Here is a 27,897-nt window from a genome sequence, read left to right on the forward strand (position 1 = left end):
GAAAACAAATTATTCATTTATAGAAAAAAGAAACTTCTCATCTGAAATATTTGTAGTGAGTAAACTGCTAACTGAATGATGCAAAATGCTAAGATTTAATTTAATATTATACACAAGAGATACAATACTTCATTACACTGCAAACGTACATAATGAAACTCAACATTTGATTCATTTCAACACCAAAACAGACAACATCAAAACAAACTACATACCAACTACTTAACAAAACATCAAAGAAAATTACTTTCCATCTTCAACCAAGTTTAATTATACGCCTACAATTATTCGTATTACATCATAAAACGAACAAACATTCTTGTAGGAGGATCTGCCACAGTGCACTCAAGAACATCACCAGCCCTCAGACGAGTTGCTTTAACATACTCATACCAACCTAAGCAAAGATATCTCTCCCCTGGCCTCCTACCAGTCTTCAACACACATGGGTAAACAGCATCGGTATGAACATCGACAATGTCTATCTCAGTTTGCAACGGCAATAACCAATTGGCAGCAACATTAGATGGAAAGTGCTGCATTTTATATATGTTTCATAGCACAAAATCATTATCAATACATGCGTATCTAACATACCAACATGTCGATTAAAATAACCGGTCCAGATTACTTACGAAAACATTCTTTCCTCTTACACAAGCAGCGGTGACACGATAATTGAATGAAATGCCATTTTCTTCGACCACGGGATCACCGAAATTTTCATCCATCTCTTATTCACCTTCATCACTTTCAATGTCACTGAGATCGACATTCTGTTCAACCTCATCGTAAACGTAATTACCTAAATACTCAGCCCATTGTTCATCCATCCTTCAAAAAGATAAACATGCAACTATTAAAATTACAAAGCAAACAATGAAATTATACGTAAACGCAAATATGTAAGCAAATGATAAACATAATTATGTATCACTTGAAGTCACTGAGTGGGATTCACCACTGGACATTTCTCAAGAGCAAGAACACCTAACAATTCACTTTTATAACAAGATTTTTTTCCTTATGTTATTTTTTCCTCTCTTGGTGGTACTACTACTATATATATTGGAAAATTTATATAGGTATAGTTACACCTAACCTAAACCTCATTCAATGGCATTAACTTTAGGTGAAAAAAAATATTAATGCATGATGGTAATATAACCACTACTGCACTCATAGAATTAGGTGACTGACAGTAGAACATATAAACTGTATCAGTGTTGATTTGACTCCACTGAACTTACAAACTATATGCTATGACACAAAAAACCTATATAGATGCATGTATTCTAACCTAAACCTTGTCATACCACTAAAAATCACCTCCAAAGTCATGCCTGGTCAAATTACAGCTACTTCTTTGCTCGTTCAAGTACCACCATTGTTCATCAGTCGTTGTGGCCTACCGAAACACGAACCCGAATTTTCCGCAACTGTCGTTGGATATAGTGGGATTAACGGTTGTACATGCATTGGATGCAACATCGGTTGTACCGCTGGCAACACGGGTTGCAATCCATACATTGCAGGCATGGGTATGCTTGTGCTTCCAACTTCCGCGCGAGAAGTCGTTGTCACATTCGCGCCACGAGAGTTCGGTGGTTCTGTACATTTATTTTGCACACTACTTCCACCAATGCGACCTCTTTTTCCATTCTTGTTCTGTTTTAACAAACAAATTATTCTTTTGATACAAATAATAACACGTTATAATTAATACAGCATATCAGAGCTTGTATTAAAAAAAAACATAATACCTTCACAATCTGGCTGAATGAATCAGTTACTGGCCGCGACGTCATACCAACATTTTGTTCAGATGGCGCGTTTTCCGCAACCTGCAAATTATACAACAGAAACTACTATGTTTATCAAAAGAGCAACAGATTGACTCAAACGAACAGAATATAGCTTTCGAAATTACCGAACAACTCCTTGCATTATGAGTTCTACTGTTGCATTTAGAACATCGCCTAATAGATTTTATGTCATTCTTTCTTTTCTTTGGAGCACCTTTGCTATTCACAATATTTGGATCACCTACAACTGAGTTCGATGCCAAAATAGGATCGTCCGTACTGCAATACTTTTTGTGTAACTTCAGAATGTCACCCATTATTTCCCCATAAACACCTTCCCTTTTTGAAGCTTCATTGCAAAAGGCAGTAAATGCAGAACAATATGCACCAAACCGAGCTAGCTCAATCATTTTAGAATCATCAGAACCATTACAATTCATGTTCAAGTACTGAATTTTTGCATCCTTCGTCCATCTCGACAAAATCAAACCGGTGGGAATGAGACTAACATGTTCTTCCATCATGACACCAAACATATGAGAACATGGAATCCCATGAGAATCCCATAACCTACACTCACATTGAAGTGTTTCACCATCATACACAACCTCTACGTCATAGTTATCACAACAATATTTTGTAAATCGATAAGTCTTAAATCCGTTGCGAATTAACTTTTCCTTAACAATCAATGATCCAGCCTTCACTATTTCATCTCTGACTTCCTTGAAAATCTCCATAGTATAAACATTCGCAGCATGGCTCTCAAGGGCACGCAGTTGAGTAGTCATCACAGGTTCTGAAAACTTTGATTTATAATCGGCAATCAGTTCATTGTTTCTATAAGATCTCATAGCCTGATCAAAATTGTGCATGAATTCAAAAATGCAGCCTTTCTTCCTGACATAACTCTTGATGACTGCATTGACGGCTTCACATTGAGACGTAGTTCTTATACGTCCAAAAAACTTCTCACGTAGATATGCAGTTGCCCATAGTGACCTGTTCTCGTACGTTTTTGCAACCCAAGGATTTCCTTCAAGTCCGTTTTCTTTAATTGTTTTTGACCAAAACTCTTCAAATTGATCCTTTGTAAAATTAGAGTACATGGCTTTTTGAAAATCTTTCAAAAATTCCGAGTTCTTTACATTCTCAGACGCATTCTTGTTCAAATGCCAAGCGCATAAACGATGTGTCGCATCCGGAAACACCTGTTTTATAGATTCCCTCATCGCCCCATCTCCGTCTGTTACAACTGCTGCTGGGTATCTATTTTCCATGCACTCTAAAAAACACTCCAACAACCACTTATACGTCTCTGTCGTTTCATCTGACACCAACGCAGCACCTAAAATAACTGTCTGAGAGTGGTGGTTACACCCTGAAAATATAACCAATGGGTAGTTGTATTTGTTCTTCTTGTAAGTCGTGTCGAACGCAATCACATCGCCAAAACAAAAATAGTCAGATCTACTGCTTCCATCAGCCCAAAAAAGAGACTTCATTCGTCCATCCATGCCTACGGCATATTTACCATATAACATGGGATCAGTAGATGACTTCACAGTTAGATAATTTATAGCAGCGGCAACGTCACCATCTTTAATATTAGCACGCATTTTACTATCAAAATAATTGTACAGATCCTTCTTTGTAAACCCAACACGATCGTGTCCACCCTTCTGAGCAACCATGTACCCCATTATATGACAAGTTCTAATTCCATTTGACTGTAGACCGTCAATTTGAGCTCTATCTGCTGCAGTAATCTCACGATAAATGGGGTGTAAGTGGACAAACCTAGATGGTGTTAATTCATGGTTGTGAGCCTCTTCAAAACATGTCACTACATAACTATCCTTCTGGGGGTTGTAATGCACACGAAGCCTAGCGGGACAATTAGTGCGGGTCGTAGGTCTGTGTTCTCTTTTTCTATCAAGCCTCCTTAAGTGTTTTGTATCTCTTAGACCGTGTTTATTGCATACAAACTGCCTCATTATAATTGTTTGTCCACCCTCAGTCGATCTTGTCCTAACATCACTTTTCCTAATGGCAAACCCTTTACATTTAGCATACTTGAAATAAAACACATTAGCTTCATCAACTGTACCGAATTCCATAGCACGAATTTCATCAGCAGTAAGGGCATTAATTTTCACTGTTCTATCACCTACAACTGCATCAAATTCAACAAATTTTTCACCGTGACTATCACCATCGCCATCGCCATCACCATCACTTGAACCTTGGTACGCACTGGACACCGAATTACTGTCATCCCGACCATTGTCGGATTCAGAATCAGATGTACCACTGTCACGCCATCGATAGTCGTACGAATCATAATGGTCGGTGTTTTGCATGGTAAACCTGAATTAACACATTTGTTAACACACCAAAAATCAACATAAATCACAGTACCTAATTTCCTATTCAAATCAAAGGTACTTAACATAATTGAAATTTCCAAATCATCAAATAGGAAACCCATGTACAGAAAACAATTTCAAGCATCAATCACAATTCCTTATTACGTTATTAAATCAATCGACCTGATTCAAAGGTACCCACCAAAATTAAAATTTCGTAATCATCAAAATATAAATCCCATGTAAATAAAACAAATTCAATCATAAACCCTAATTCCCAATCCTAAACCCTAATTCCCAATTTGAAATCAGTAAATCTTAACTATTCAAACAAATATAACAACCATTTTCTCATTTACCTTTGCAGCAGCGTGCTCAATACGAACACAAACAGATTTGTGGTCCTGTTACGTTTGACGAACCTGTGAATGAGACGATTACTGTTGTGTTGAGTTTGCAGTGTTTGGAAAAAATGCCAAGATGAGACGATAACTGTTGCGTTGAGTTTGTAGTTGGGAAAAAATGCCAAGATCAGATGATGGATGAAGAATTTTTATTTTCAATTTCTTCACGATGATGAAGTGAGTTGATTAATTTGTTGAGTTGAGTTGATTAATTTGTTGAGTTGATTAATTTGGAGATGAGTTGATTAATTTGTTGAGTTGATTAATTTGTTTTAATTTAATTGATTTTGTCTATAAAAATATTACATTTTAAAAACAATATTAATATGTTAGGGACTAAGTTGCAATATATAAACTATAAAATTACCACAGTAAGTGTCAATAAGGGTCATTTAATGCTTCAGTCCACTGTGGCACTATTAGGGCTTAGGGCTTAATTCTGATTGGTCAGACAGTGACTTCACCACTGAAGTCAAATGGGCGAATGCACCGTAGAATTTCCCTTTCTTGAATCTAAGAGTCTCCAACTACCGGTCATCATTCTCTTCACAAACTCAGATACCACATTAGTGATCTGGCCAAAGGTGTAAGGCTAAACTGCAAAATATGGGGAAATATTGAACATGTAATCATATATTAATATCTAAACCTTATAAGAATTTCTACAATAAATTATGTAAATATTAATCATTAATTTAAAACAACAATACATAAATAATCTTTAAGCAATAATCTTTGATATCAAACACGTTATGCTTTAATGTGCCTAAATGCAGTCTATATGCTAGTGCATATGATCTATATCCTCAACTGCTTTTACAAAAACCGAGCATTTTACATTCTTGCCATCCAAGAAATTTATCATAAACTGGGAGTATAGTTTCCCCTCCTTCCTCTTCTTCCTCCTCCTCTTCTCCCTCTTCCTCTTCCTCTTCCTCTTCCTCTTCCTCTAGTTCTTCTTTCTGGATTCATCTTAGACTCATTATTATCATGCTGATATGCATCGTTCTGAGACCATGACATGTTATTTTCTGTGTTTACGTTATTTCTTTCCCATGTTCCCCAATTTCTGTTCCCACTATTTCCTGCTTGATACATGTCATGCAACTCACCCCCATAGTACTCCTTTGGAATCCACATTTGAGAATCATTCTTTTCCCAAGAGTTTGTTTCATTATTTTCAAGGTTGCTTGATCTCCATCCTTCAGCAACATAACTTGGTTCCGGAGGCTTTATTACTTCTTTGTCATTATCCCAATCTGCATGGTCAATGTACATGTTGCATGGAAAGCCATTGTTCTCAGCCCAAATCCTGAATTTTGCATCGTCAAATGCCTCTTTGACGGCATAGTCTACCCAGTTCATCACATTGGAATGCATATTCATATGCCGGTTATCTGTGAACCAGAAGAAGTAAAAAGAATCAAAAGAAAGTACAAAACCAAACCAAAGAATGGGAAAAGAAAAAACACTTTACCCAAATGTGGTTTTTCGCTATGAGATGAAGATCTCCAATGATCCACTTGATGATTACTGATCCCTTGGTCTTTTCTCCAATTTTCCATTTCAATAAGCAGCAGAGAACACAATGATGATGAGATGAGTTTGACACAAAGAAAAAAAAAAGTTCTCCTGACGTTTCTTGTTTCTTCCACAAGATATATCCTTTGATATGTACTTGGCCACTATTTATAGGGACGTTGTATTTTTAAAATAATATGATTTCTTAAAACCAAATCTTGAATTTGAAAATTAATAAATGTATTTATGAGATTTTAAAAACAACTGTATCTATATAAAATATCTTTATTTTGATTCTATATAAATCAATTATGGCATCGCTTCACGTATTGACTTCGTTTACGAAATTTAGATATTTTTAAGATTCAGTCTCTCATGTAAATTTTATTTAACAAAATAATTTCAAATATGAATTTATTTTTATATTATATTTTTATGTTATTTGAATATTCATTGAACGGGAAAATTTAATGCTAATTTTTTTTTCCGACCTAGTAGACTATCTGAAAATTTGAAGGTCAATTCTGGCCAAAGACTGAGCCAGGTAAATAAAATAAGTATGGCAGCATGTGACCCCACTAATTTTTATATAAAATAATTAACTATCATTATGTTTTTATATAAAACAATTAATAAAAAGAATATTTATTGAAGATAGTGATCCATCAATTAATTGAAAAAGTATTTTTCTATGAATATGTTATTAAAAATTAGATGTAAAATCATAAGTATAGGAGTAATTGTTTTAAGGTCTCGTAGGAGTAATTGTTTAAAACTAGAATATGGTTAATTTAAATAAATTGGTTTTTTGCTTAATTTTTAATTATTTATAATTAAAATTAAAAAAAAATTGTGTTATATATATATATATATATATATATATATATATATATATATATATATATATATATATATATATATATATATATATATATATATATATATATATATATATATATTTTATTTTAACACTAAAATATCATTACAAAATATTGCTAACTACTACTCGTAACATCATTTGTTATATATGAAAAATAGATAAATATTTTAGTTGATGATAAAATTAACAAAATTCCAAAAATTAAAAATTAAAAAAATATTAAATATTTTCTAAAAACAAATCAAACAAAAATTAATTATACTTTTAAAAAGTAAATGGTAAATATATTATAAAAAATTTATAAAATAATGTGTTTGCCTCCGCAACTCAAAATTTGTGGCTCCGTCGAGTAATTAAAATTCTCTTATTTTTTTATAATTAAAGGGATATATTAAAAAGCACCAGGGTGCTTAACCCAAAAAGTACAATAACAAAAAAGAGGGCACAAAGACCCCACCTGGATGCAACCGGCCAACCAAACCCACCACCTCACCTAAGGAAAAGTCTTGGATCGACACACCACTCTGGCCGAGAACAACTAACATTTTAAAAAAATCATGAACCATTCTCAAGAGATAAATTTGATTAATCCTATCCCATCAAAATTTGACAAAATAGTATCTTTAAAAATGATTTCATTCCTACACTTTCAAACATCCCAACAAAAAATCAATCCAAAGAACCAACCTACATCCAAAAGGAAAGAAGACTTACAAGATGATTCCAATAAAGAGAGCCGCTCCAAAATTGTTTCGGCCAAAGACCCGTCATCTAAACCAAGCCAAGTAGAAAAATTATTCCACCAAATACTAACAATATGACAATGAAGAAAAAGGTGGTCCAAGTCCTCATAACCCGTCTACACAAAGGACACACCAAGTGGGGTGCTATGAAGATTCCACACTTGCCATCTCCGATTTCGTAGGAAGTCTATTCCAAATCAACCTCCAACCAAAAAGATGAATTCTACTAGGTACTTTCGTCTTCCATAAGCGAGAGAAAATAGAAGAAAAAGAGAGTAAATCCAGAAAAAGGATTACAGGAGCCGTTGTTCCTAACCAAACATCAAACCAAAATTCCAGAAAAGAACCCGTTCCAAGCTTGCAAGAGATAGAGAAATTAAACCAAGTTGACGAAGATTTTGAGTTCACACAACCAATCGAACATAGATCTCGCCACCAAAATGAAGCTTTATTTCATGGATGAAAAGAGGGCTGCTTTATATTGTTCTTTGAATCACTACTACGGAAAAGGGCTACCAAAGCGCTTTTTTTGGGCTACTAAAGCGCTTTAAAGCGCTGCCAAAGCCAACGCTGCCGTAAGTAACGACAGCGCTTTTGAAAGCGCTCTGGTAGCCCCCTATAAGAGCGTTTTTTCTAGAAAAGCGCTCTGGTAGCCCCCCATATAAGAGCGCTTTTCCAGAAAAGCGCTCTGGTAGCCCCCCTATCAGAGCGCTTTTTCTGGAAAAAACGCTCTGGTAGCCCCCCTATAAGAGCGCTTTTCCAAAAGCGCTTTCGTAGGTTGTGTTTTTTTTTTTTATGTTTTTTTTAATCTTAGACAGCGCTTTTAGTAATAAAGTGCTTTAGTAGGTGGCCCTTTAAGAGCGTTTTTTAAAAGCGCTGTCGTTGCTAAATGAGGTAATTTAAGCTTCCCAGTTCGACCTGAAATATTTTCGACCTGTAATATATTTTCAACCTGTAATATTTTCGACCTGTAATATATTTTCGACGATATATTTTCAACCATAGGTAGGACAATATATATATACTAATATAATACCATTATAATATCCAAAATTATATATATATATATATATATATATATATATATATATATATATATACACACATCATTATAGTTCCTGTCAAACAAACTAAATCATGTAAAGTATGATATATATACAGAAAGTTTCACATGTAACTAACTCATGTCAAACAAACTAAATCAGTAACATCAACAATATTATACTTCAAATATTGGAAACAGTATGAACAATGTTAGTAACCACCTATAGTACTATAATATTATACTTCAAAAGTTTGATCGTTTCCCGGCCTGGTCCTGCAAAGTATGAACAGAACAACACGGTCAATTAAAGACTCAACAACAACAAAAAAAAACATGAAACAAACTATCAGTTTCAAATCAATCCACCAATATTGTAATGTGTCATCAATCCACCAATGTAATGTGTCATCAATCCAGTTTCAAATCAAACTATCAACACCACTTAATAACAACAAAAACAAACATGATTCATATAACAACGTCATCATCGTCAACTAATATTAAGCAAAATGAACCAACATCCACCAAAGAAACTCAAACACAAAGTCATTATCAAAATAATGTATTCATAAAACTGTTCACACAATAATGTATTCATACCTATATGAATAGTTGCTGAATATAAAATTGACACAATTCCTCTTTGATTTCTTCCAACTTAAGTCTCGTGTAAGAAGCAGCATAGAAGTCATCAAAGTACCACATAACAAAAACATAATATGAATGATTTAGTTAAATGTAATAAATTATAAGAAATTATCTTAAGTTATAAATCCATACCGTGATTGGAATCTCTAATTGATTCGTTTGAATGATTTCTTTCATAAACCTCAAAACGTAGTATCCGCAATCTGAACTGTTTCGCTGTATCGGACACTACATAGAAAAACAAATAAGATTTTATAGTTGTCTTGTTTTATCAAGTAGCATAAATATTATAAGCAAAATTGTGAAAATTAATGTACCTCCAATTTGATCCAAGTAATGTTGTTTGATTTAGTACGGGATACCTGTGCGTCTCTTTGACTTCGGAACACTTGTATTGATCTAATAAAAATATAAAAGCATATGTTTAGATCAATCTCACAAATAATTAAATATATAAATATACACGAATATTTAGAACAGTCCCACTTACGTATCAATCATTGACTTCATAGCCAGATAATTGGTCCACTCACCATTTACCGAATTCAGAAAATATACCACTTCTCTTATAGGGTTGACAGCAAGCAACAACCAGTGTGCTCTATAAATTAAAACAATAGTTTATATGAAAATTTTGCTACGCAAAAGAAACAAAGATTAGATGAACCAAGAATGAGAAATTAACCCTAATGGTCGGGTATTATACGCCCAAAGAATCAGACTTTCTATATAGCCGGTGGACAGGAATCTATCGACTAAGCGCTGTCTAACTGATTCCGGTTCCGTAGCAATTGTCATTCCGCTGCAATGGGCGGAAGACACGAAACGGAATCTGTTTGACAATGCAGTCCCGTGCAACACTTTGTCATACAACAACCTTAAATAAAAACATAATAAACATTAGATTATTTTCATTTAAATGTGTAAATAAATTATTCGACTAATTAAATAATATATCGGACGAGTGAATATTACCGACGCCTAGTTGTTCATGCGTAAAAATCTCTTCCAAGTCATCTAGTGCAATATTTGACAGGAATTCAATACCAAAGATACCTTCTTCCATATTGATTTCACGGAAAGCACCATCCTTCAAATCGGACATATCAATAAGTGTTTCGAGCGTCGTCCGGTATCGAGGCACAAAAGCACCACCTAGTTCTAGAATATTTAAGACTAGGAAGATTGGTATAAAAGTTGTAGGAGGGGACTCTAGCAATCAATTAAAACCTATTTTATTATACTTTATATAATTTATGAGTATTGCAAGCGGGTAGTGTGTAAACTAATGAAGTAATAGCTATTGACATTTATTATACTTTATATTATACTTTATATAATATATGAGTATTGTCTCAAAAATCTTGAAGAAAAGGAAGAACTCTTAAGTAGAAAACTTTCATCTTTGTACACTTATACTCCTCCCTTAAATGGAAAACCATCTGATCCTCTTTCCCCAATCACAACCCTCTATCAGAAAGAGACATACAAACACTAGCTGGTTGCATTACATCCATGTGATTTCTTCTTGAAAATTTCACTCAAACATGATTGAATTTTATCAAATGGGTTTACATGCTTTTTTTTTTATTTTAATGTTTCTCACAGAAGGAACCAAAAACCTTAGGAAACGTTTGGATAAACTAAACATCACCAAAAAGATTTTACAATGAGTTTTTAAGCAAAAACAGCTTATTTGAGAGTTGAAATCAACTTACAAGGTAGATTCATAGCTGAAGTGAAGATAGATTCATAAATAACAGATGTCCCGAACCGATAGATTCTATATAAATAGTTCACCATCATTGTAATAAATATATGCAAGACTCTTCATTTTATTTGCTTTCTAATGAACAAGAATATGGTTTTTTTCCATGCCAGAATATTTATTTAACATCTATCAACCACTTCATCCACAATCATAATCTTATCTAAAAAAATGAATTCATTAATTGATGTATACTATTCTATTTGACTTAAGAAATTAGTCTTTGCAAAACATGGATTTACACTAAAATGAAAAAATAGAATAATTGTTTATACTAATTGGCAATGAAGGTGGCCATGATAAAGCACTCCCACCTAACTATCTCAACTTCCAGGATAAGCCTAATTGAAACATCAGAACATAGCCAATCAAAGGGGGCTAGCCTATAATTTAAGGTTGGGGTTGGCAGGAACCATTCGGCAAAATAATCTAGGTATAGATGTAAATAGGAGTGTCAAGAAGGTTGAAGAAGTGAGAAACAGGCAGAAGATTGAACAAAACCCTAAATTTGGAGAAGAAGATTTTACCTGAAAACAGTGATGCCGGAGAAGAGAGGTAACGGCCACGAGACGACTGGAGACGGACGGAGGCGAGGCGAACAGAGACGAGACAGACGGCGGCGATGAGACGGACGGCGGTGATGAGACGGACGGAGTTGGTGAACAGAGTTATCGCGAATTGATGGAGAAGAAGATACAGAAGCTAGCGTATCTGAAAGAATAATCCAAAAATTTTATTAATTTTAATTATAACATGGGGTACCAAAACGCTTTTGAAAAGCGCTCTCTAAGCATGGGGTACCACAGCGCTTTTGAACTAAAAAGCGCTTTCGTAAGGAAAGGCTATAAGAGCGCTTTCGTAAGTGCTTTCATACGTCAATCTATAAGAGCGCTTTTCAAAAGCGCTTTCGTAGGGTATGCACTTTTTTTTAGAGAAATTTTTTTAAAAGGCTATGAGAGCGCTTTCACTAAAAAGCGCTTTTGTAAAGGCAATTTTAAAAGACATTTTTGGCGTAGTGAATGTCACCATACCTGCAAGAAAGAATGCTAGTCCATAAAAAGTTCTCCTTATTCAAAATGTGCCACTTCCACTTACTAAGAAGCACTAAATTGAACTTCCCACAATGCTTCACACCAAGTCCCCCTTCTTTTTTAGGTAAACACACTTTATCCCAACCAATCCAACTAATCTTCTTCTTGTCTTCTTCTCCTGATTGCATTGGCGATTATTAATTAAATAAGATATTATACTTTTATTTATTAGTCTTACTTTTTATTTTTGAAGATAAATGTAATTGTTGTGCATTGTTAGTGTAAAATATTTTAAACAGTCAGTGCATCACAAATTACACTTTATATGTAATTAAAAAGAAATCAAACATTTATAAAATTTTAGCACTTATAAATCATTGATCGTGTAAAACTGGTGTAAAACTTCTTTACACTGTCAATATATTTTAATTAAATTATTTTGAGATTTACTTAAAAAAAATTCATAATATTTCTTATACTTTAATAGTTCCTCTTTCTAGTTGTAATAGGAAATACTAGCAATTAAGTAAGAATATATTTTTTTTGAGTAAAAAAAAGTAATAAGATTTTTTATTGTCATACTAATAACAATAATAAGTTATATTATCGGCAAGTCCTGGCACTAGTTCTGAGGAAGGGCAGGTGGATAAGAAGAGAAGGAGAGCGGAGGGTTAAACTCCGGAGGGGGTCGCTACTGAGGATCAACACAATTTTTTATCGGCAAGTCCTGGTAGCCAGGACTGCCGGGACCAATGAGAATTATTAGTTGGAATTGCCGGGGAGTGAGCAACCCGAGAGCAATTCCTAATTTGAGGACGTTGGCTAATAAGTACCATCCCGACGTTCTTTTCCTTACAAAGACATTAGCTAACTCGCAGAAGATGGAGCGTATTCGTGTGTCGTTGAAGTTTGATGCGTGTTTGGCAGTGGATGTTGTGGGGCGAAGTGGTGGTATCGCTGTTATGTGGAGGAATACTCAGAAATGCAGCATTATGAATTTTAGTAGAAACTTTATTAATCTTTATGTTAAAGATGAGGAGAAAGGTGATTGGCGTCTTACGTGTTATTACGGGTACCCGGAAAGAACGAGACATCGTTAGGCTTGGGCAATGATTCGAGAGCTTCACGATATGTCTCATTTACCGTGGTGCATCATTGGTGATTTTAATGACTTGTTGTCTCAATCGGATAGGCAAGGGGTTCACCCGCACCCTGACTGGCTGTGTAATGGATTTCAAGAGGTGGTGAGTGAGTGTGATCTTACTGATATTCACATGGAGGGATATCCGTTCACGTGGACTAAGAGTCGAGGCATGCCGCATATGATAGAGGAACGGTTGGACAGATCTCTCGCTAATTCGGTTTGGTTACAGTTGTTCCCTTCAGCAAAGTTACTCAATCTTATTGCTTCCCACTCTGACCATAGTCCGATTTTCCTTTGTTGCAATCCTGTGCAATATAGGCAGAAGAGGAGGTCCTTTCGGTTCGAAAACTGGTGGCTGGAGGAGGAAGGAGTGTCGGAGGTTGTTGATGGGGGTTGGGTGGCTGTTGATACGAACTCGGTTCTTGATAAACTTGCGGGATGTGCTGCTGATCTACAGCATTGGCACAGGCTTCGGGCTAGACAGAAGAATGAGGATAGGGACTTAATTCGTGCCCAGTTGGAATTGTATCGTGGAAGTGTTGATCCGGTGAATGCTGCTCTCTATGTGGAAGCTCATAATGCGTATAATAAAATCCTTATCCGGGACGATACTTATTGGCGGCGACGGGCGAAGATGCCCTGGCTCCGCAACGGTGATATTAATACTCAGTTCTTTCACTGGTCAGCTTCGGCGCGTCGTAATAACTAGAAAATTAAAGTGTTTACAGATGAATCTCAATCTGAGATTAGAGATCAAGCTGGATTGTGTGAGGTTGCTAGGCGGTATTTTGATAAGATGTTCGCCGCCAAGTCAGGAGTGTATGCTCCAGTTCTAGATTTGGTGCAGCCTGTTATTACTGATTTTTATAATATGCTACTTACTGCTCCTATCTTAAAAGAGGAAATGCTCGAGGCTTTGAGTCAAATGCATCCGGATAAATCTCCGGGTCCGGATAGGGTTTAATCCCGCATTTTATCAAAATTTCTGGAATACCTGTGGTGATGATATTTTTTCGGAAGAGAAGGTTTGGCTTGAGCGAGGTTATTTCCCGCCTACTCTTAACGATACCAACATATGTCTTATTCCAAAGTGTGACAATCCAAATAGCATGGGTGATTTGCAGCCTATCTCGTTATGTAATGTGGTTTATAAAATTCTCTCTAAACTCCTAGCTAATAGATTGAAGAAGTGTCTGGCTAAGTGTATTGGACAGGAACAATCGGCGTTTGTGGAAGGTCAGTCGATTATTGATAATGCTATGATAGCTTTTGAAATTATTCATAATCTTAAGAGGAGGACTTCAGGTCACAGTGCTCAGTTGGCCTTGAAAATTGATATCAGTAAGGCGTATGATAGGGTGGATTGGGGTTTTCTGAGGGGGATGTTGGAGCGATTAGGGTTTGCGGAAAGTTGGGTGAATTGGATGATGATGTGTGTTTCATCGGTGCATTACTCTGTTCTTGTGAACACGGATATTGTTGGTCCTATTCAGCCAGGAAGAGGTTTGAGACAGGGGGACCCTCTATCCCCCTATCTCTTCATTCTTGTCACAGAAGGTCTTTCAACTCTAATCAATCGAGAGGTTGCTCGTGGGAATCTCCACGGGGTTCAGATTTGTAGAGGGGCACCTAGTGTGTCCCATCTACTTTTTGCTGACGATTGTTTTCTTTTTTGCAGGGCTAATCTTTCCGAAGTGCACAATATTATGAAGATCCTTAGAGTATATGCGGATGCGTCTGGTCAAGATGTTAACTTATCAAAATCTGAGGTGTTTTTTAGCAGGAATCTTAGCCGGCCGGCTCAGGAGGATTTGGCTAGTATCATGGGGGTGCGTCATGTCATGGGAACTGGTACCTATCTGGGTCTCCCGTTTGCTATTGGCCGGAGCAAGAAAGCCACATTTGGTTATGTGAAGGATAGAATTTGGAAGAAGATTAATTCTTGGAGAGGGATGCCTCTTTCTCGGGCAGGTAAAGAGGTGATGATAAAGTCGGTGCTTCAATCTATACCTTCCTATATTATGAGCTTGTTTATCCTTCCTGATGGTATTGTCTCGGATATTGAGAAGATGCTTAATTCTTTTTGGCGGGGTGGTGGAATCAATCATAACTGTATTCGATGGATGGCTTGGGATAAACTTACAGGTACTAAGAACGAAGGCGGTCTTGGTTTCCGGGACCTAAAATCTTTTAACTTGGCTATGGTAGCTAAGCGGGGTTGGCTTCTTTTATCCAAGCCTCATTCGTTGGTTTCCAGAATTTTTAAAGCTAGGTATTTTCCTAATTCGACGTTCTTTGAGGCAAATTTGGGTAACAATCCTAGCTTTGTGTGGCGTAGTGTTTGGCAAGTGATCGGTCACGATTCTCACTATGTCTTTGTCACTTTCCTGATGATAATCCAGGTATTTTGCACTACTTAATGTCATAGTATAGTCTTTTTAAGCTATTTAAGTAATTTTGTTTGTTTTTGCTAGTTTTATGCGTTTGTTAGTTTTCGAGTTTATTTTTCCATTTTATGCGTTGGTTTGGTTGTTTAATGGTATTTCAGATCTAGGAGATTCTTCACGGGACCCAGTGCAAGAAATGTCGGAGGTAAAGAGCAAGATAAAGAAGAAAAGATAAAGTCAGTGGTGCAACACGGGCGCCCGTGTTGAGTAACACGACCCGTGTTGCTAGGCATGCAAGGAAGAAGGAAAAGTGGAAAGCAGTGGTGCAACACGGGCACCCGTGTTGCCTAACACGACCCGTGTTGCTTCTACTGAGCGCAAGTTTGTTTTTTTTTAAGAAATCCAGAGGACCAACACGGGCACCCGTGTTGCCCAACACGACCCGTGTTGGCTTGTTACGCAGATTTTCATGTTTTTATGATTTTCACTCAAAAAGTGATCCAGAAGGGCGTTTTGGTACTTTCCGACTTAAAAAGAAGGGTTTGCAATATATAGTGGGGGATTGAGAAGAGAAGGGGTATCTTTTACACAACAAAAGGAATTGAATCTGAAGCAGAGCAACGTATGAGATTATTGGAGAAGAGAGATCATTCATGAGCAAGAGCAATTGAAGATCACAAATTCCCCAATTATCTGTGATGTTTAACTTTGATACTTTTGAATTTCTTTTGAACAATATGAGTAGCTAAACCCCCCAATGCTAGGGGGGTGTCCCTGATTTGGTTTGTAATGACTTTTGATATTCTGATTTGATCGACTTCATGTTTATGTTATTCAATTCAATTTTATACTGTTTTTAATGCCTTCTTTATCGGACCAATAAAGATTGTTCTGTGATTAACAATTCACCGGCTCGCAATTGTTAAGGTTTGTATTCAATTGAACCATAGTAGATATCACCTAGGACTAGGGATACCCTATGGTCACTAAGAATTCTTGATAGAAAACAAGCTTGGTTTTATCTGTTAGCTCTAAGGACTTAGGTTTATAGATGAAAAACCAAAGGTTTGCCCAATAAGGATTTAGGGGCAAACACTCTAAAGATTTAGTAATTGAATATCATGAACTTTTTGAAGAGATCTCAAATAAGAATTCAGGGTTATTACAGAGCAAATTACACACCTTACCTTGGCATTTACTCATATCAGTGAAAAAGGCTTAAATTTACTTTCTGCTATTTTTATTTTAAATTTAGAAATTATAACTCAATCAAAAACACCCGTTGACTTTTTATTTAATTGAATAATTATAAAACTTATATTCAAACGCAGTCCTCGAGATCGATACTTGGTTTTTAACCTTTTATTACTACTTCGTAAAAATAGTACACTTGCTATTTTACCGATCAAGTTTTTGGCGCCGTTGCCGGGGACTGCCAAAATATAGAGTTTTAATTTTAGTTCAATTGAAATTTTGTTGCTCGTCAGCTAAAATTTTGTTTTTGTTTTTATTTATTTGAATTTGTTTTTATCAAAAAAAAAATTAAAAAAAAAAAAGAGTCAGATTATTTTTGCTTCATGAATTCTTCTATACTTTGCTACTAACAAATTGTCTGAGTTTTGTAGCTATGTATTGTTTTGATACATTGCCACCTGTATCTCCTGCATGTTGGTCGCCTGATTCAGGAGTCACCTTGGAAGAGGCGACTAAAATTTTCAAAGCATATAAGAGGGAGGTAAGAATCCTTATGAATGAATGTAAGGAAGCTAACTTTTATCCAGATAGGTTTATTTGGAGAAAGTTACAGTTGGAAGAAGAGTATGTGGAACCAGAAGAAAAATGCTTAACATCAGATGAAGAGGATGCAGTAAGAATAGAAGAATTTGAGGTAAAAAAGAAATATGGGGAAGAAGAAATAAGGAAACTTGAAGATGATCGAGTTTTGGATAAAACCACAAATTTAACAATTTGTGAAGATGTGGACATCCAACAAGAAAATTTTCAACAAAAGAGTATCCCCAAAAACTATTTTTACAACAAGGCAGATGAAAGACAGGAAATTGACAAAGTATTGGAAGACATTTATGCCTTGTTCAATAAAATTAAGCTGAAAAGGATTTGGCAGCAACATCATCGGTACTTTAAGTTCATGGGATTGCTACCAAACAAAAGAAAGAAAAAAGATGATGTGTTCTTTGTGTCATATATGCCACCCTAACAAGGGGAATGGATCGTCGAGCCATGCGACGTTAAACGAAGCGCTTCGTGGGAGGCAACCCACGGTTTTAATAATTAATTTCTCTGTTTGTTTATTTTATTTTCAGGAAATAAAAGAGGACGTCTCTGGTGAAAGCTTGGAAGTGATCATTAGAGTGCATTACCCTCTGTGAGTCACCTCTCTCAGGCTCGTTCTGAAACATTGAGGCCAATGTTTAGTTCAAGTTTGGGGGAGGCTCTTCTCTTTGCATTTTATTTTTATGTTATTTTTATGTTATTAGGTATGATGTGAAACCATAAAGTGAATTCTGCCCAAATTTTAACCGAAATTTTAATTTTTGTTGAAGAAGTTTTGATCCTAAAGAGCGATCGGGAATAGTATATAGAGATGAAGCGAGGATTGTTTGAGGACAGGAAGTGTGGAATAATGTGACAAGAAGAGGTTTGTTTAAACACCCTTGGTTCCCTAAAAGAAATACGAGTCTAACGTGTAGATTTGCACCATAGTACTTGTCTCCTGAGAAGTACTTCTCGAGTAGTTTATTGATACAGTCTGGCATAATTCGGATTCACTTGCATGGTGACTGGTTGAGAAAAAAAGAGATATAAAGTTGGCACCAAATGATGAAAAGGCGGTAAAAGGCAATCGGCTCGCTAAGTTGGGTAACCCTCACCCGGTTATTCAGCCCAAAGGAGATTGATCCCCAAACGTCGTCCAAAAGGACAATATATAACTGCAAGGTTTGAAAATTTCATCGGTAATAAAAAGTAGCCAATGCTGCTAGTTTGGTGCCAGGAAAAAAATAATAAGAAGCCTTGATCCGTCTCATGCAGGTGATGATTATTATAAGAAATGCAGTGCCTTAATATGATTGTCCGAATGAAAGAGGAGGAAAATCGGAAAGAGACTTAAGTGCAAAGCATAGTTGGAGAGGTATCCAAAACGGGAGCTTCAGGATTAATGTGGTAACAAAACTCGTCGCGTCATGTGAATGCCGAACCAACTGTTTCTTGATCAATACAGACAGATATCTCACGTATGAACACCGTGCGCTTTGAAGGTCATTAACTTTTGTAATTGTCGCTTGAGGTCAAGCAACGGTTTAAGTTTGGGGGAGTTTGATCAGTGGTTTTTACACGTTTATTTACCATTGATTTTAGTCGTCTTTGCTTTATATTGTCAAGCGTTTTACTTCATTCTTCTACATTTTATGCTTTGGTTGTGGATTTTACTATTTGCAGGCTCCAAGGAATAAATCGAGACAAATCAATGCGAAAAAGTACAAAAAGGGGAGTTTCGAAGGAAGTGAAAAATCAAGCTACATTAGGTCTGACACGACCACCTGTGTCACCTGAAACTGACAGTGTTAGGATGAAGCGTGGCCAAGAAAATGCAAAAGAGATGAAATTCACGGGGCTGACACGGCTCGTGTTAGCAAGTGTGAGATCTAGAAATTTTCAGCATGTTTCTCATTGTGACAGGCGTGTAGTATTTTGATCATAACTGGAGCTTCGTAACTCGGAATGACGCGGTTCCGGTGGCAAAATTTCGCTAACGAAAAGGGCTACAACTTTCATGAAGAACGCAAATCCAAATTCTGAAGTTAAGGACCAACACGGCCCGTGTTACCTAACACGGCCACCCGTGTTAGCAGTGCTGAGTGTGATTTTGAAAAATTAAGTCCAGGAGGCCAACACGGCCACCCGTGTTGCCTGACACGGCCAGTGTTGGCTAAAACGCTGATTTTGCTGATTTTTGTGATTTTTTATTAAGTGTTGACCCAAGGGGCATTTTGGGTACTTCCAACCAACCTAAGTGAGTCTGCACTATTTAGAAGAGTTTTAACGATGAATTAGAGGACTTTTTGACCGAGAGAAGACACGGTTGAAGATTGGAGAAAACAAGGGTTTGGGAGAGAAGAAGGTCTTCATGAACGGAAGCGATTGAAGATCAACTTTCATCTCAATTCTTGTAATGTATCTATTTTATAATTTGTTTTCTCTGAACAATATGAGTAACTAAACCCTAATGCTAGGGGGTGTCCCTGATTTGACTCTGTAATGATTTTGAATTCCTGAGTTCATCAATAGATTTGTTTTCTTATTTAATTTAATTGTACAAGGTTTTTATGCTTTCTTTGTCGGACCAACAAGATTGATTTACGGTTAACAACCAGCTGGACAGCGGTTGTTAAGGTTTTTGTACGATTAGACTATAGTAGATATCACCTAGGACTAGGGATACCCTATAGTTACCGGTTAACTCTTGATAATATAAAGGCTTGATTTCATCATAATTCTCTAAGGACTTAGGATTTAGGATGAATGTTCAAAGGTTTTCCCGCTAAGGAATTAGGGGAAAATATCCTAAAGGGCTGGTAATTAAAGGTTATGAACTTGTTGAAGAGATCTAAATCCAAGGTTATTACAGGAACAATCACACACTTTACCCTAGCATAATATTCATATTTGTCAAAAAGCCAATTTACTTTTCTGCTTAATTTAATTATTTTTAGTCACAATTTGCAAACAAAACTCCAAATATAGTTTTTTGTTTAATTGAACCATTATTTAAACTCGATATTAACGTGCAGTCCTTGAGATCGACATTCGGGGAATTTCCCTATTATTACTACAGAGGCAAAATAGTACACTTGCTATTTTACCGATCAATATTGAAAAAATTTAATGATAAGTTTTATTTTATCAAGTAAATAATGAACTTGAACTTTAATATTGAAGTTCAACGGCAAATTTTTTAGATATTAAAAATGAATGATGATATCTATCATATAAGAAAAGTCTACCATTTGGGACTTTCTTAGGCTATCCACATCAGCAACTCTTCTATGGTTGATCCACATCAGCTTTGGTGGTTACTACAGAATTTTTGATCCTTCAACTGCATGGTGGGCTGCGGCAGTTATTGCTGTGTAATTTTCTCCCTCCATCTTCCACTATGCATTCGTTACTTATTTACTTCATGGTCTTAAATTCAAATGGTTTCTCCACTTCCAACACGGTTACGAAATTGAAATGCTTACAACTTCTCATCCTTATTCATAATAAATCACTAAGCTGTTGATTTCTCTATGGATTGATTTTTCTTCTATGCGACTTCTGCTTCATCTTCTTTCTCCCTCTCCTTCTCCCTCTTCTTCTTTCATCTCCATCTCTTTTTCATTGATATTATTGAGTATTAGACAGATTCAATTTTGATTTTGATTTTGATTTAGTGTTTGTTGTTTCAGGTTTGATGGTGTTGACTCACACGGAAGGGGGAAGATTCGTCGGCGGTGCGGTTGTTGAACAAGTTGTTGTTGAAAATCATGTCATACGACCAATTTGTTGTCTGCAAAGTGTTCGCTAAAAGATCCAAACCAATCACTTTTTGAGTTTTTCTTACTTTTATTTCGAAAATGTTTAGTATTTGATTGGTGAAGAGTTTTAGGATCATGTGTTTAACATCTTATGTATGTATTGTATGTTGTTAATAGAGGTCAGGAAAGGTTGATTAAGAATGTTAGATTGATTTTCATTTTTCACATGTACAGGAATAAATTTGAAGTTTGGTAATGGACAAGATCAAGAACAACATTGGTTTAAGTTTGGCAAAGAGGCTAAGGTAAAAATAAAAACTCCTGAATACTTAATTTAAGTATTTTGTGAAATATATGAAAATTTATATTTGTTATTATTTGATGATGATAAATATAGATAGATGAAAATTTATATTTGTTATATTTGTAAGTTACCATGGTCCATTGTTAACTATCTCATCTTATGTTTCTTTTAAAGTATTACACGACTGAGTTGTCTTCGATTCCATTGTAGATGCGTTATCACTGAGAGAGACACATTCCTCCATCAATGTTCGATGCTACAACGATTAGAAGTTTTCTCTGCGCGCAAATCCACTACTCTTAGTGATAGAATCGGTTTGTGCTATATCGTCAAGAATCATTTAACTTCTTCTGACGAGGTAATGTTTCGGTACCGAAAACCTTTTTATAATTCGCGATTAGATTGATAATCAGTCTGTTGATGTTTTATTATTAAAGTTATGTTCGGCTTGCTGAAGGTCAATGGAAAATCGGTATTGCTTATGATGTTATCGTGTGTGAGTGAGAATGGTTGAATGATGTGTTGCTGAGTTGATGGAGCAAAAGGAAGCCTATTGTTGAGTTTTACAAGTGGTAGGGTTGAAAGGGAAAACTTGGAACGAGGCACCGCTTTACAACTCACATCAAAGGCTTGATATTTGATTGAAAACTTGGGAGAATCGTTGGTTTGAGTGTAACTGTTAGGGAAAATTGTGGAGTTTGAGGTTTGAGTTCTTAATCTTGAAATTGAAATTGAAACTCATATTTTCACATCCATCTTCTTTTTTATTGCAGAATTTTAGATATTCAATCAAGCTAACATGATTACTGCATTTGGTTGACAAAGTCAGTGCACGAAATTCTGCAATAAAGGTACAGATAATTGTGTTTAACAGATTTACCAAATGGATTCTGTGAACATGGATTGTACAAGTACATGGTTATATTCCAGAATTTGACTCTATATTTTTGGTATCATTCATTACTAATGTGTTTGTCAAAACATATCATTTTCTTTCTTCAAGTTGAAGCAATTAAGAAGATATCAGAGTATGTGCTTTTTGGTGAACAATTATGCCATGTAGCAAGGTTGTAGCTTTGTAGGTACTAAACCAATGCTATTGTTTGTTAAATTGATGCATGGTTCTCTTTTTTTGTTCTGATTTTAGCTTCTGTAGTGGGTGTTGGGCGAAAACTTCCATGAGTCGGTTGATAGGTTTTGTATGGTATATAGGCTGACTGTTAATGGATTTAAATGAACTGCAGGATTTTGTTGTTTGTGTGGACCGGGTTCGTCTACATAGTAAGTCTTATGTGTTTTTATTGATGGGTTTGTTTCAAAATTTGATTTTGATTAATTTGTTTTTGTGAATGGTATATGATAGGAAAGTGGATATATTTTCAAATTTTGATTTTGATAAATTCGACTGACAATGGTAATGTTGAATTACTGTTAGTGATGAGGTGAGGCTTGGAATTCAAAAAAATTGTAATATCAAGCTAATGGATTTCTACTGTTTATGCAAATACCTCCAAGAATGAGTGCAACTTCTTACAGGTTTCATATCAATTGCAAATTATAGCTTATGATTTAGGAGTTTTGAGATCTTTTTAGTTCATAGTAGCATAATGTTGAAATTAGTAATGTACTATACCCTGATAAAGAAGCAGTAGTTTTCACTTTTCAGTGTTCGCCGTGGAAGTTTCTTCGGTTTAGTCATAAACGCGTTCGCGATACTTTGATTATTTTGTGATGGGATTGATTTTCAACTTTGCCATTTTTTGGACTTGATTAATCTTTATCTGGATGTTTCTGCTAAGTGTGTAATAGCTCAGCATTTATATATGTGAAGTTCGTTTCAGGGCTGATGAATGGGATGTTAACAAATGGACATGGGAAGGGATTTTGAAAGTTGTTAGCAAGGGAGAAGAATGTATCATAAAACTAGAAGATAAGAACACATATAAAAAAGATCACAATAAGTTTGCTCTAATTAGATTATACAGTTAATTGTTTTTTTTTAATTTTATTACTTAAATGAAATATATATAACTAGGTGAATTATATGCTCGGGCATTTTTAAGAAATGGGGAGCTGCATCCTGTGGAAGCTGTTATTGACAGCAGCAGGTGATTTTCCATAATTGTTGTATCTGCAGCAACATGCATGCTCAAGATTCTTCTAAAGAGTGATTATTCTGTGCATGTGAATAGAGACATTCACATCACCATCCTATATATTTCAATTCTTAGTACAAAGAGAAGTTCCATCTGCTTTGTAAATTGTACAACCAGTGGATGCAAAACAACAGTTGCATCCTGGACTGAGATGTTGATTTCCAGAAGAAGGACAAATCATGTATGCAGCATCACCATAGCAAAATTGGGGGCAAGCTTCAACAATTTTCAGATTGCCTTCCAAAAGAATTGCACCTGAATCATAAACCAAAAAGATATTTTATAAATTTATAAGTTTTTTTTTGTTTTAGAAAGAAATTAAAAAGGAAGAGAGTAGATGAGTTCAAAGATTTACCAAAAATGATGACAAGAAGAATAGTCTCAAACTTTAAAGCCATGTTTCTTTGCAACAATGGTGAAACTTATGTCTCATATTTATAGGCTAAAATATCATATGTCGGTTGTTAATTTTTTGTATAAGTTTTATTAGATATTAGATATTGATATTTAGAAGGTAAAATTAATTTAAAATTTACTTTACGAAATTTTTTTTTTAATATATTAGATATATAAATCACCTTTTTTTTTTTAACATGACCAACATTTTATTAATAGTTGATATGAAACTAATATTTTACATTTAAATTTGATAATTTATGTCAATCATTTTCAATTATGATTTTTAAAATATTATTTTTGGAAAGTGATATTTGCTTATATTTGACTCAATGATAAATCTTAGAAACGTGTACAGGAAAAATATAACAATACTTAAATCTTAGGTGAAAGGTGGACCATTGATAAATTTTAATTTTTTTATTTTTCTTTTCTAAAAACTACAATAAATTGTTAGAAATTCAATAGTGTTATAAAATAATAAGGAGAAACAAGAGAAAAGAGAAGAGAGAAAGATGAGAAAGATGAGAATAATTATGTAGTATTTTATCTATGTATATATAGGATAACATATAGACAATGTAATAAATATAAATTATTATAAATAAAGAATAAAGTTATTGGGAGACAATCATCCAATTATTCATAACAAATCAAAAAATAATTTAATTCTTATTTAATTTCATTATTTTAAATGCATTTAAATTTATAATGAGAATAAAGAAAAACTAAACCGCTATTAATATCATAAGTCATTCAAATTTAGAATGCAATTAAATGAATATTAAATCACTTTTAATATGATAGAAATCAATCATTATTACATCAATGTTATGATATTAAAACTGACATGTCATTTCATTAAATATTTTATTTATAATTTTATATAAATTATTTATTATTAAAACATTAATTTCACTTTATTATAATAAATAATATAAATTTGAAATTTTGTTTTCAATAATATGAAGGAATATAATAGATATAAATATGTTATGCTTACGTATTATAAAAAGCTAAATATGGCATCTTCATTAAACATGTCTATTTGAAATAAGGTGGAGAATATGATGTTATTTTTTTAATTAATAAATAATTAATATCAAATAATGTGCTACATCAATATTTATTATAATATAAATATAATAACTATATGAATTTTTTATTAAAATTCTATGAATATTACGATAGGTATATATATATATATATATATATATATATATATATATATATATATATATATATATATATATATATATATATATATATATATATATATATATATATATATATATATATATATATATATATATATATATATATTAATATTAATGTAAATAAGAAAAATATATGTTTTTTAAAAATTAATTAAAAATATCTATAAATTAATGAATGAATTTTAATTTTTTTTTTTTTGAAAATGAGAATATTTATATTTGCTCACCATTATGTCTCCAACAAGCAAACTCATCACAATTGCTTACAAAAACTGACAGAAAGCCAAAGACATTCTATAAAAAATGGTTGGTATAATTGTGGCCAAATAGCATAAATTGCTAAAAACGATTCGTCATGCATCCTTTGAAATATTTCACGGTTTATCCCCTAAATTTCTCAATTGTTTCAATTATTATAACTTACTATGTATTTATCTTTTTTTTTTTAATAAAAACTTAACTGCCACTCTTACAATCTATTTAAAAATCAGTTACATTTCATCAATGTTATAATGAATTTTATTTTAATTAGTACTTTTATTGTTTAATTACAAAACATAGATTTATCTTAATAACTAATCAAAATATTGAATATTAACGGGAACATGAAGTAACCCATTAAAATATTAAATATTAACGGAAACATGAAGTAACTGATTAAAATATTGAATATTAACGGGAACATGAAATTACTGATCAATATATTCAATATTAACGAGAACATAAAATTATTGATCAAAATATTTAATATTAGCAGGAACATGAAATAACTGATAAAAACATCGAATATTAACGGGAACATAAAGTAACTAATCAAAATATAGAATATTAATGGGAACATGGAGTTCCCGATAAAAATATTAAATATTAACGGGAACAAGAACTTATTATTAAAATATTAAATATTAACGGGAACATGAAGTTGCTGATCAAAACATTGAATATTAACAGGAAGATCAAGTTACTGATCAAAATATTAAATATTAATGGGAACATGAAGTTATTGATCAAAATATTGAATGTTAACGGGAACATGAAGTTACTGATTAGAATATTGAATATTAACGGGAATATGAAGTAACTAATTAGAATATTGAATATTAACGGGAACATGAAGTTACTAATCAAAATATAGAATATTAACGAAAACATGAAGCTCCTGATAAAAATATTAATATTAACGGGAACAAGAAGTTATTGATCAAAATATTGAATATTATCGGGAACATGAAGTTGCTGATCAAAATATTGAATATTAATGGGAACATGAGGTTACTGATCAAAATATTGATTATTAACGGGAACATGAAGTTACTGATCAAAACATTGAATGTTAACGGAATTATTAAGTTACTCATCAAAATATTGAATAATAACAGAAACATACTGATCAAAATATTGAATAATAGTATAACAACTTTACTATTGGTTTAAATATTTTTGACAATAATTTAAAAAAAACAAAAATAATATTTATATAAAAAATATTTATATTATTAATTTACATATTTTGATATATTGAAATAATTATAAGCACCTATAATATTTTTGGAACAAATGCGCGCACGAAGTTCCTGATAAAACAATTGAATATTAACGGGAACATGAATTAATTGATTAAAATATTGAATATTAACTGGAACAAGAAGTTGCTGAGCAAAATATTGAATATTAACGGGAATATAGCAAAATATTGATTATTAACGGGAACATGAAGTTACTGATCGAAATATTAAATATTAACGGGAAAATGAACTTACTGATCAAAATATTTAATATTAACGGAAATATTAAATTAGTTATCAAAATAAACTCAAAATAAATAACTCAGTCCTATTCACTATTACTTCACAATACCTTTACCTGTCACTATCCGACAAAATAGTTATGTATGACTGCATATTAACGCTTTCATCAACACCAGCAGAAGAAGATCCCACATACTTACCCTTCCCTTTGTCACACCTTCCACCTTTACTATTGCCTTCGATATATATATGCAACTTCACTAATACCCTCGAACGAATCTTGCCCAACAACAGCTTTTCCATTCACTTCTGTTTTACACACACCATTTTTCTTTATCATAACCTCTAACCTAACTTATAATCTTTTCCTAACATTTCTGATTTCCCTAAACCCAAATGCGCGGAAACGACGGGTACCCGTGCGAACGCACGGGTAAGACACTAGTTGCAACACAAAAGTGTTTTAAAAATCATTGAAAAACAAATTTCAAAGCGTGTCAATAAGATGGGTATTTCCCCACGATTGGAAAATCTGACCGTGGTAAAATGTTATCCAATTTTAATTTAAATATCCTTAATATATTAAAACAAAATATAGATTAGCCGCCAAATTTTGAATAAAATCCCGCCTAAACAGTTTTTAATTATATAATTTTCTTTTCTCTTTCCAACAAATGTTATTTAATATATTAATTGAAATTTAATATTAATTAATCCAACTCATTACTCCATCATTAATTTCTATGTACCTCAACTATTTAATCAATAAAAATTCTAATTTTTTTTCCTAACGT

The 27,897-nt window shown here is 33.8% G+C and overlaps 3 protein-coding genes and 1 long non-coding RNA gene across 4 annotated transcripts; 1 reads left to right on the forward strand and 3 right to left on the reverse strand.

The window, feature by feature from the left end:
- Positions 1–734: 734 nt before the first annotated feature.
- On the reverse strand, positions 735–4,168 carry LOC131614870 (protein FAR1-RELATED SEQUENCE 5-like). Its single transcript, XM_058886408.1, has 4 exons — positions 1,931–4,168; positions 1,764–1,844; positions 1,529–1,668; positions 735–834 (listed from the first exon to the last, which is right to left on the reverse strand). The coding sequence occupies exons 1-4, from the start codon at positions 4,166–4,168 to the stop codon at positions 735–737; spliced, it is 2,559 nt and encodes an 852-aa protein (XP_058742391.1).
- Positions 4,169–5,410: 1,242 nt separating this feature from the next.
- LOC131612617 (uncharacterized) lies at positions 5,411–6,176 on the reverse strand. The gene is made up of 2 exons (XM_058884380.1): positions 6,056–6,176; positions 5,411–5,975 (listed from the first exon to the last, which is right to left on the reverse strand). The coding sequence occupies exons 1-2, from the start codon at positions 6,141–6,143 to the stop codon at positions 5,440–5,442; spliced, it is 624 nt and encodes a 207-aa protein (XP_058740363.1). The 5' UTR covers positions 6,144–6,176; the 3' UTR covers positions 5,411–5,439.
- A 15,669-nt stretch (positions 6,177–21,845) lies between these two features.
- On the forward strand, positions 21,846–22,419 carry LOC131612618 (uncharacterized). Its single transcript, XR_009287441.1, has 3 exons — positions 21,846–21,944; positions 22,044–22,289; positions 22,360–22,419. It is a non-coding gene; the product is annotated as an uncharacterized LOC131612618 (long non-coding RNA).
- Positions 22,420–23,593: 1,174 nt separating this feature from the next.
- LOC131612619 (proteinase inhibitor PSI-1.2-like) lies at positions 23,594–24,140 on the reverse strand. Its single transcript, XM_058884381.1, has 2 exons — positions 24,098–24,140; positions 23,594–23,997 (listed from the first exon to the last, which is right to left on the reverse strand). The coding sequence occupies exons 1-2, from the start codon at positions 24,138–24,140 to the stop codon at positions 23,807–23,809; spliced, it is 234 nt and encodes a 77-aa protein (XP_058740364.1). The 3' UTR covers positions 23,594–23,806.
- Between the last annotated feature and the right edge of the window lie 3,757 nt (positions 24,141–27,897).

The sequence above is a fragment of the Vicia villosa genome, linkage group LG6, assembly GCF_029867415.1.
Source record: "Vicia villosa cultivar HV-30 ecotype Madison, WI linkage group LG6, Vvil1.0, whole genome shotgun sequence".
NCBI lineage: Eukaryota > Viridiplantae > Streptophyta > Magnoliopsida > Fabales > Fabaceae > Vicia > Vicia villosa.

What these genes read in the sequence shown, in the direction of transcription:
- LOC131612619 (XM_058884381.1), bottom strand. Translation starts at nt 24,140, where the DNA reads ATGGCTTTAAAGTTTGAGACTATTCTTCTTGTCATCATTTTTG. An exon ending in TCTTCTTGTCATCATTTTTG is followed by an intron (nt 23,998 to 24,097) that starts GTAAATCTTTGA and finishes TTTATGATTCAG; the next exon opens with GTGCAATTCTTTTGGAAGGC.
- LOC131614870 (XM_058886408.1), bottom strand. Translation starts at nt 4,168, where the DNA reads ATGCAAAACACCGACCATTATGATTCGTACGACTATCGATGGCGTGAC. An exon ending in CATTCAGCCAGATTGTGAAG is followed by an intron (nt 1,669 to 1,763) that starts GTATTATGTTTT and finishes TTGTTAAAACAG; the next exon opens with AACAAGAATGGAAAAAGAGG. An exon ending in AGCATACCCATGCCTGCAAT is followed by an intron (nt 835 to 1,528) that starts GTATGGATTGCA and finishes ATCTTTTTGAAG; the next exon opens with GATGGATGAACAATGGGCTG.
- LOC131612617 (XM_058884380.1), bottom strand. Translation starts at nt 6,143, where the DNA reads ATGGAAAATTGGAGAAAAGACCAAGGGATCAGTAATCATCAAGTGGAT. An exon ending in TAGCGAAAAACCACATTTGG is followed by an intron (nt 5,976 to 6,055) that starts GTAAAGTGTTTT and finishes TCTGGTTCACAG; the next exon opens with ATAACCGGCATATGAATATG.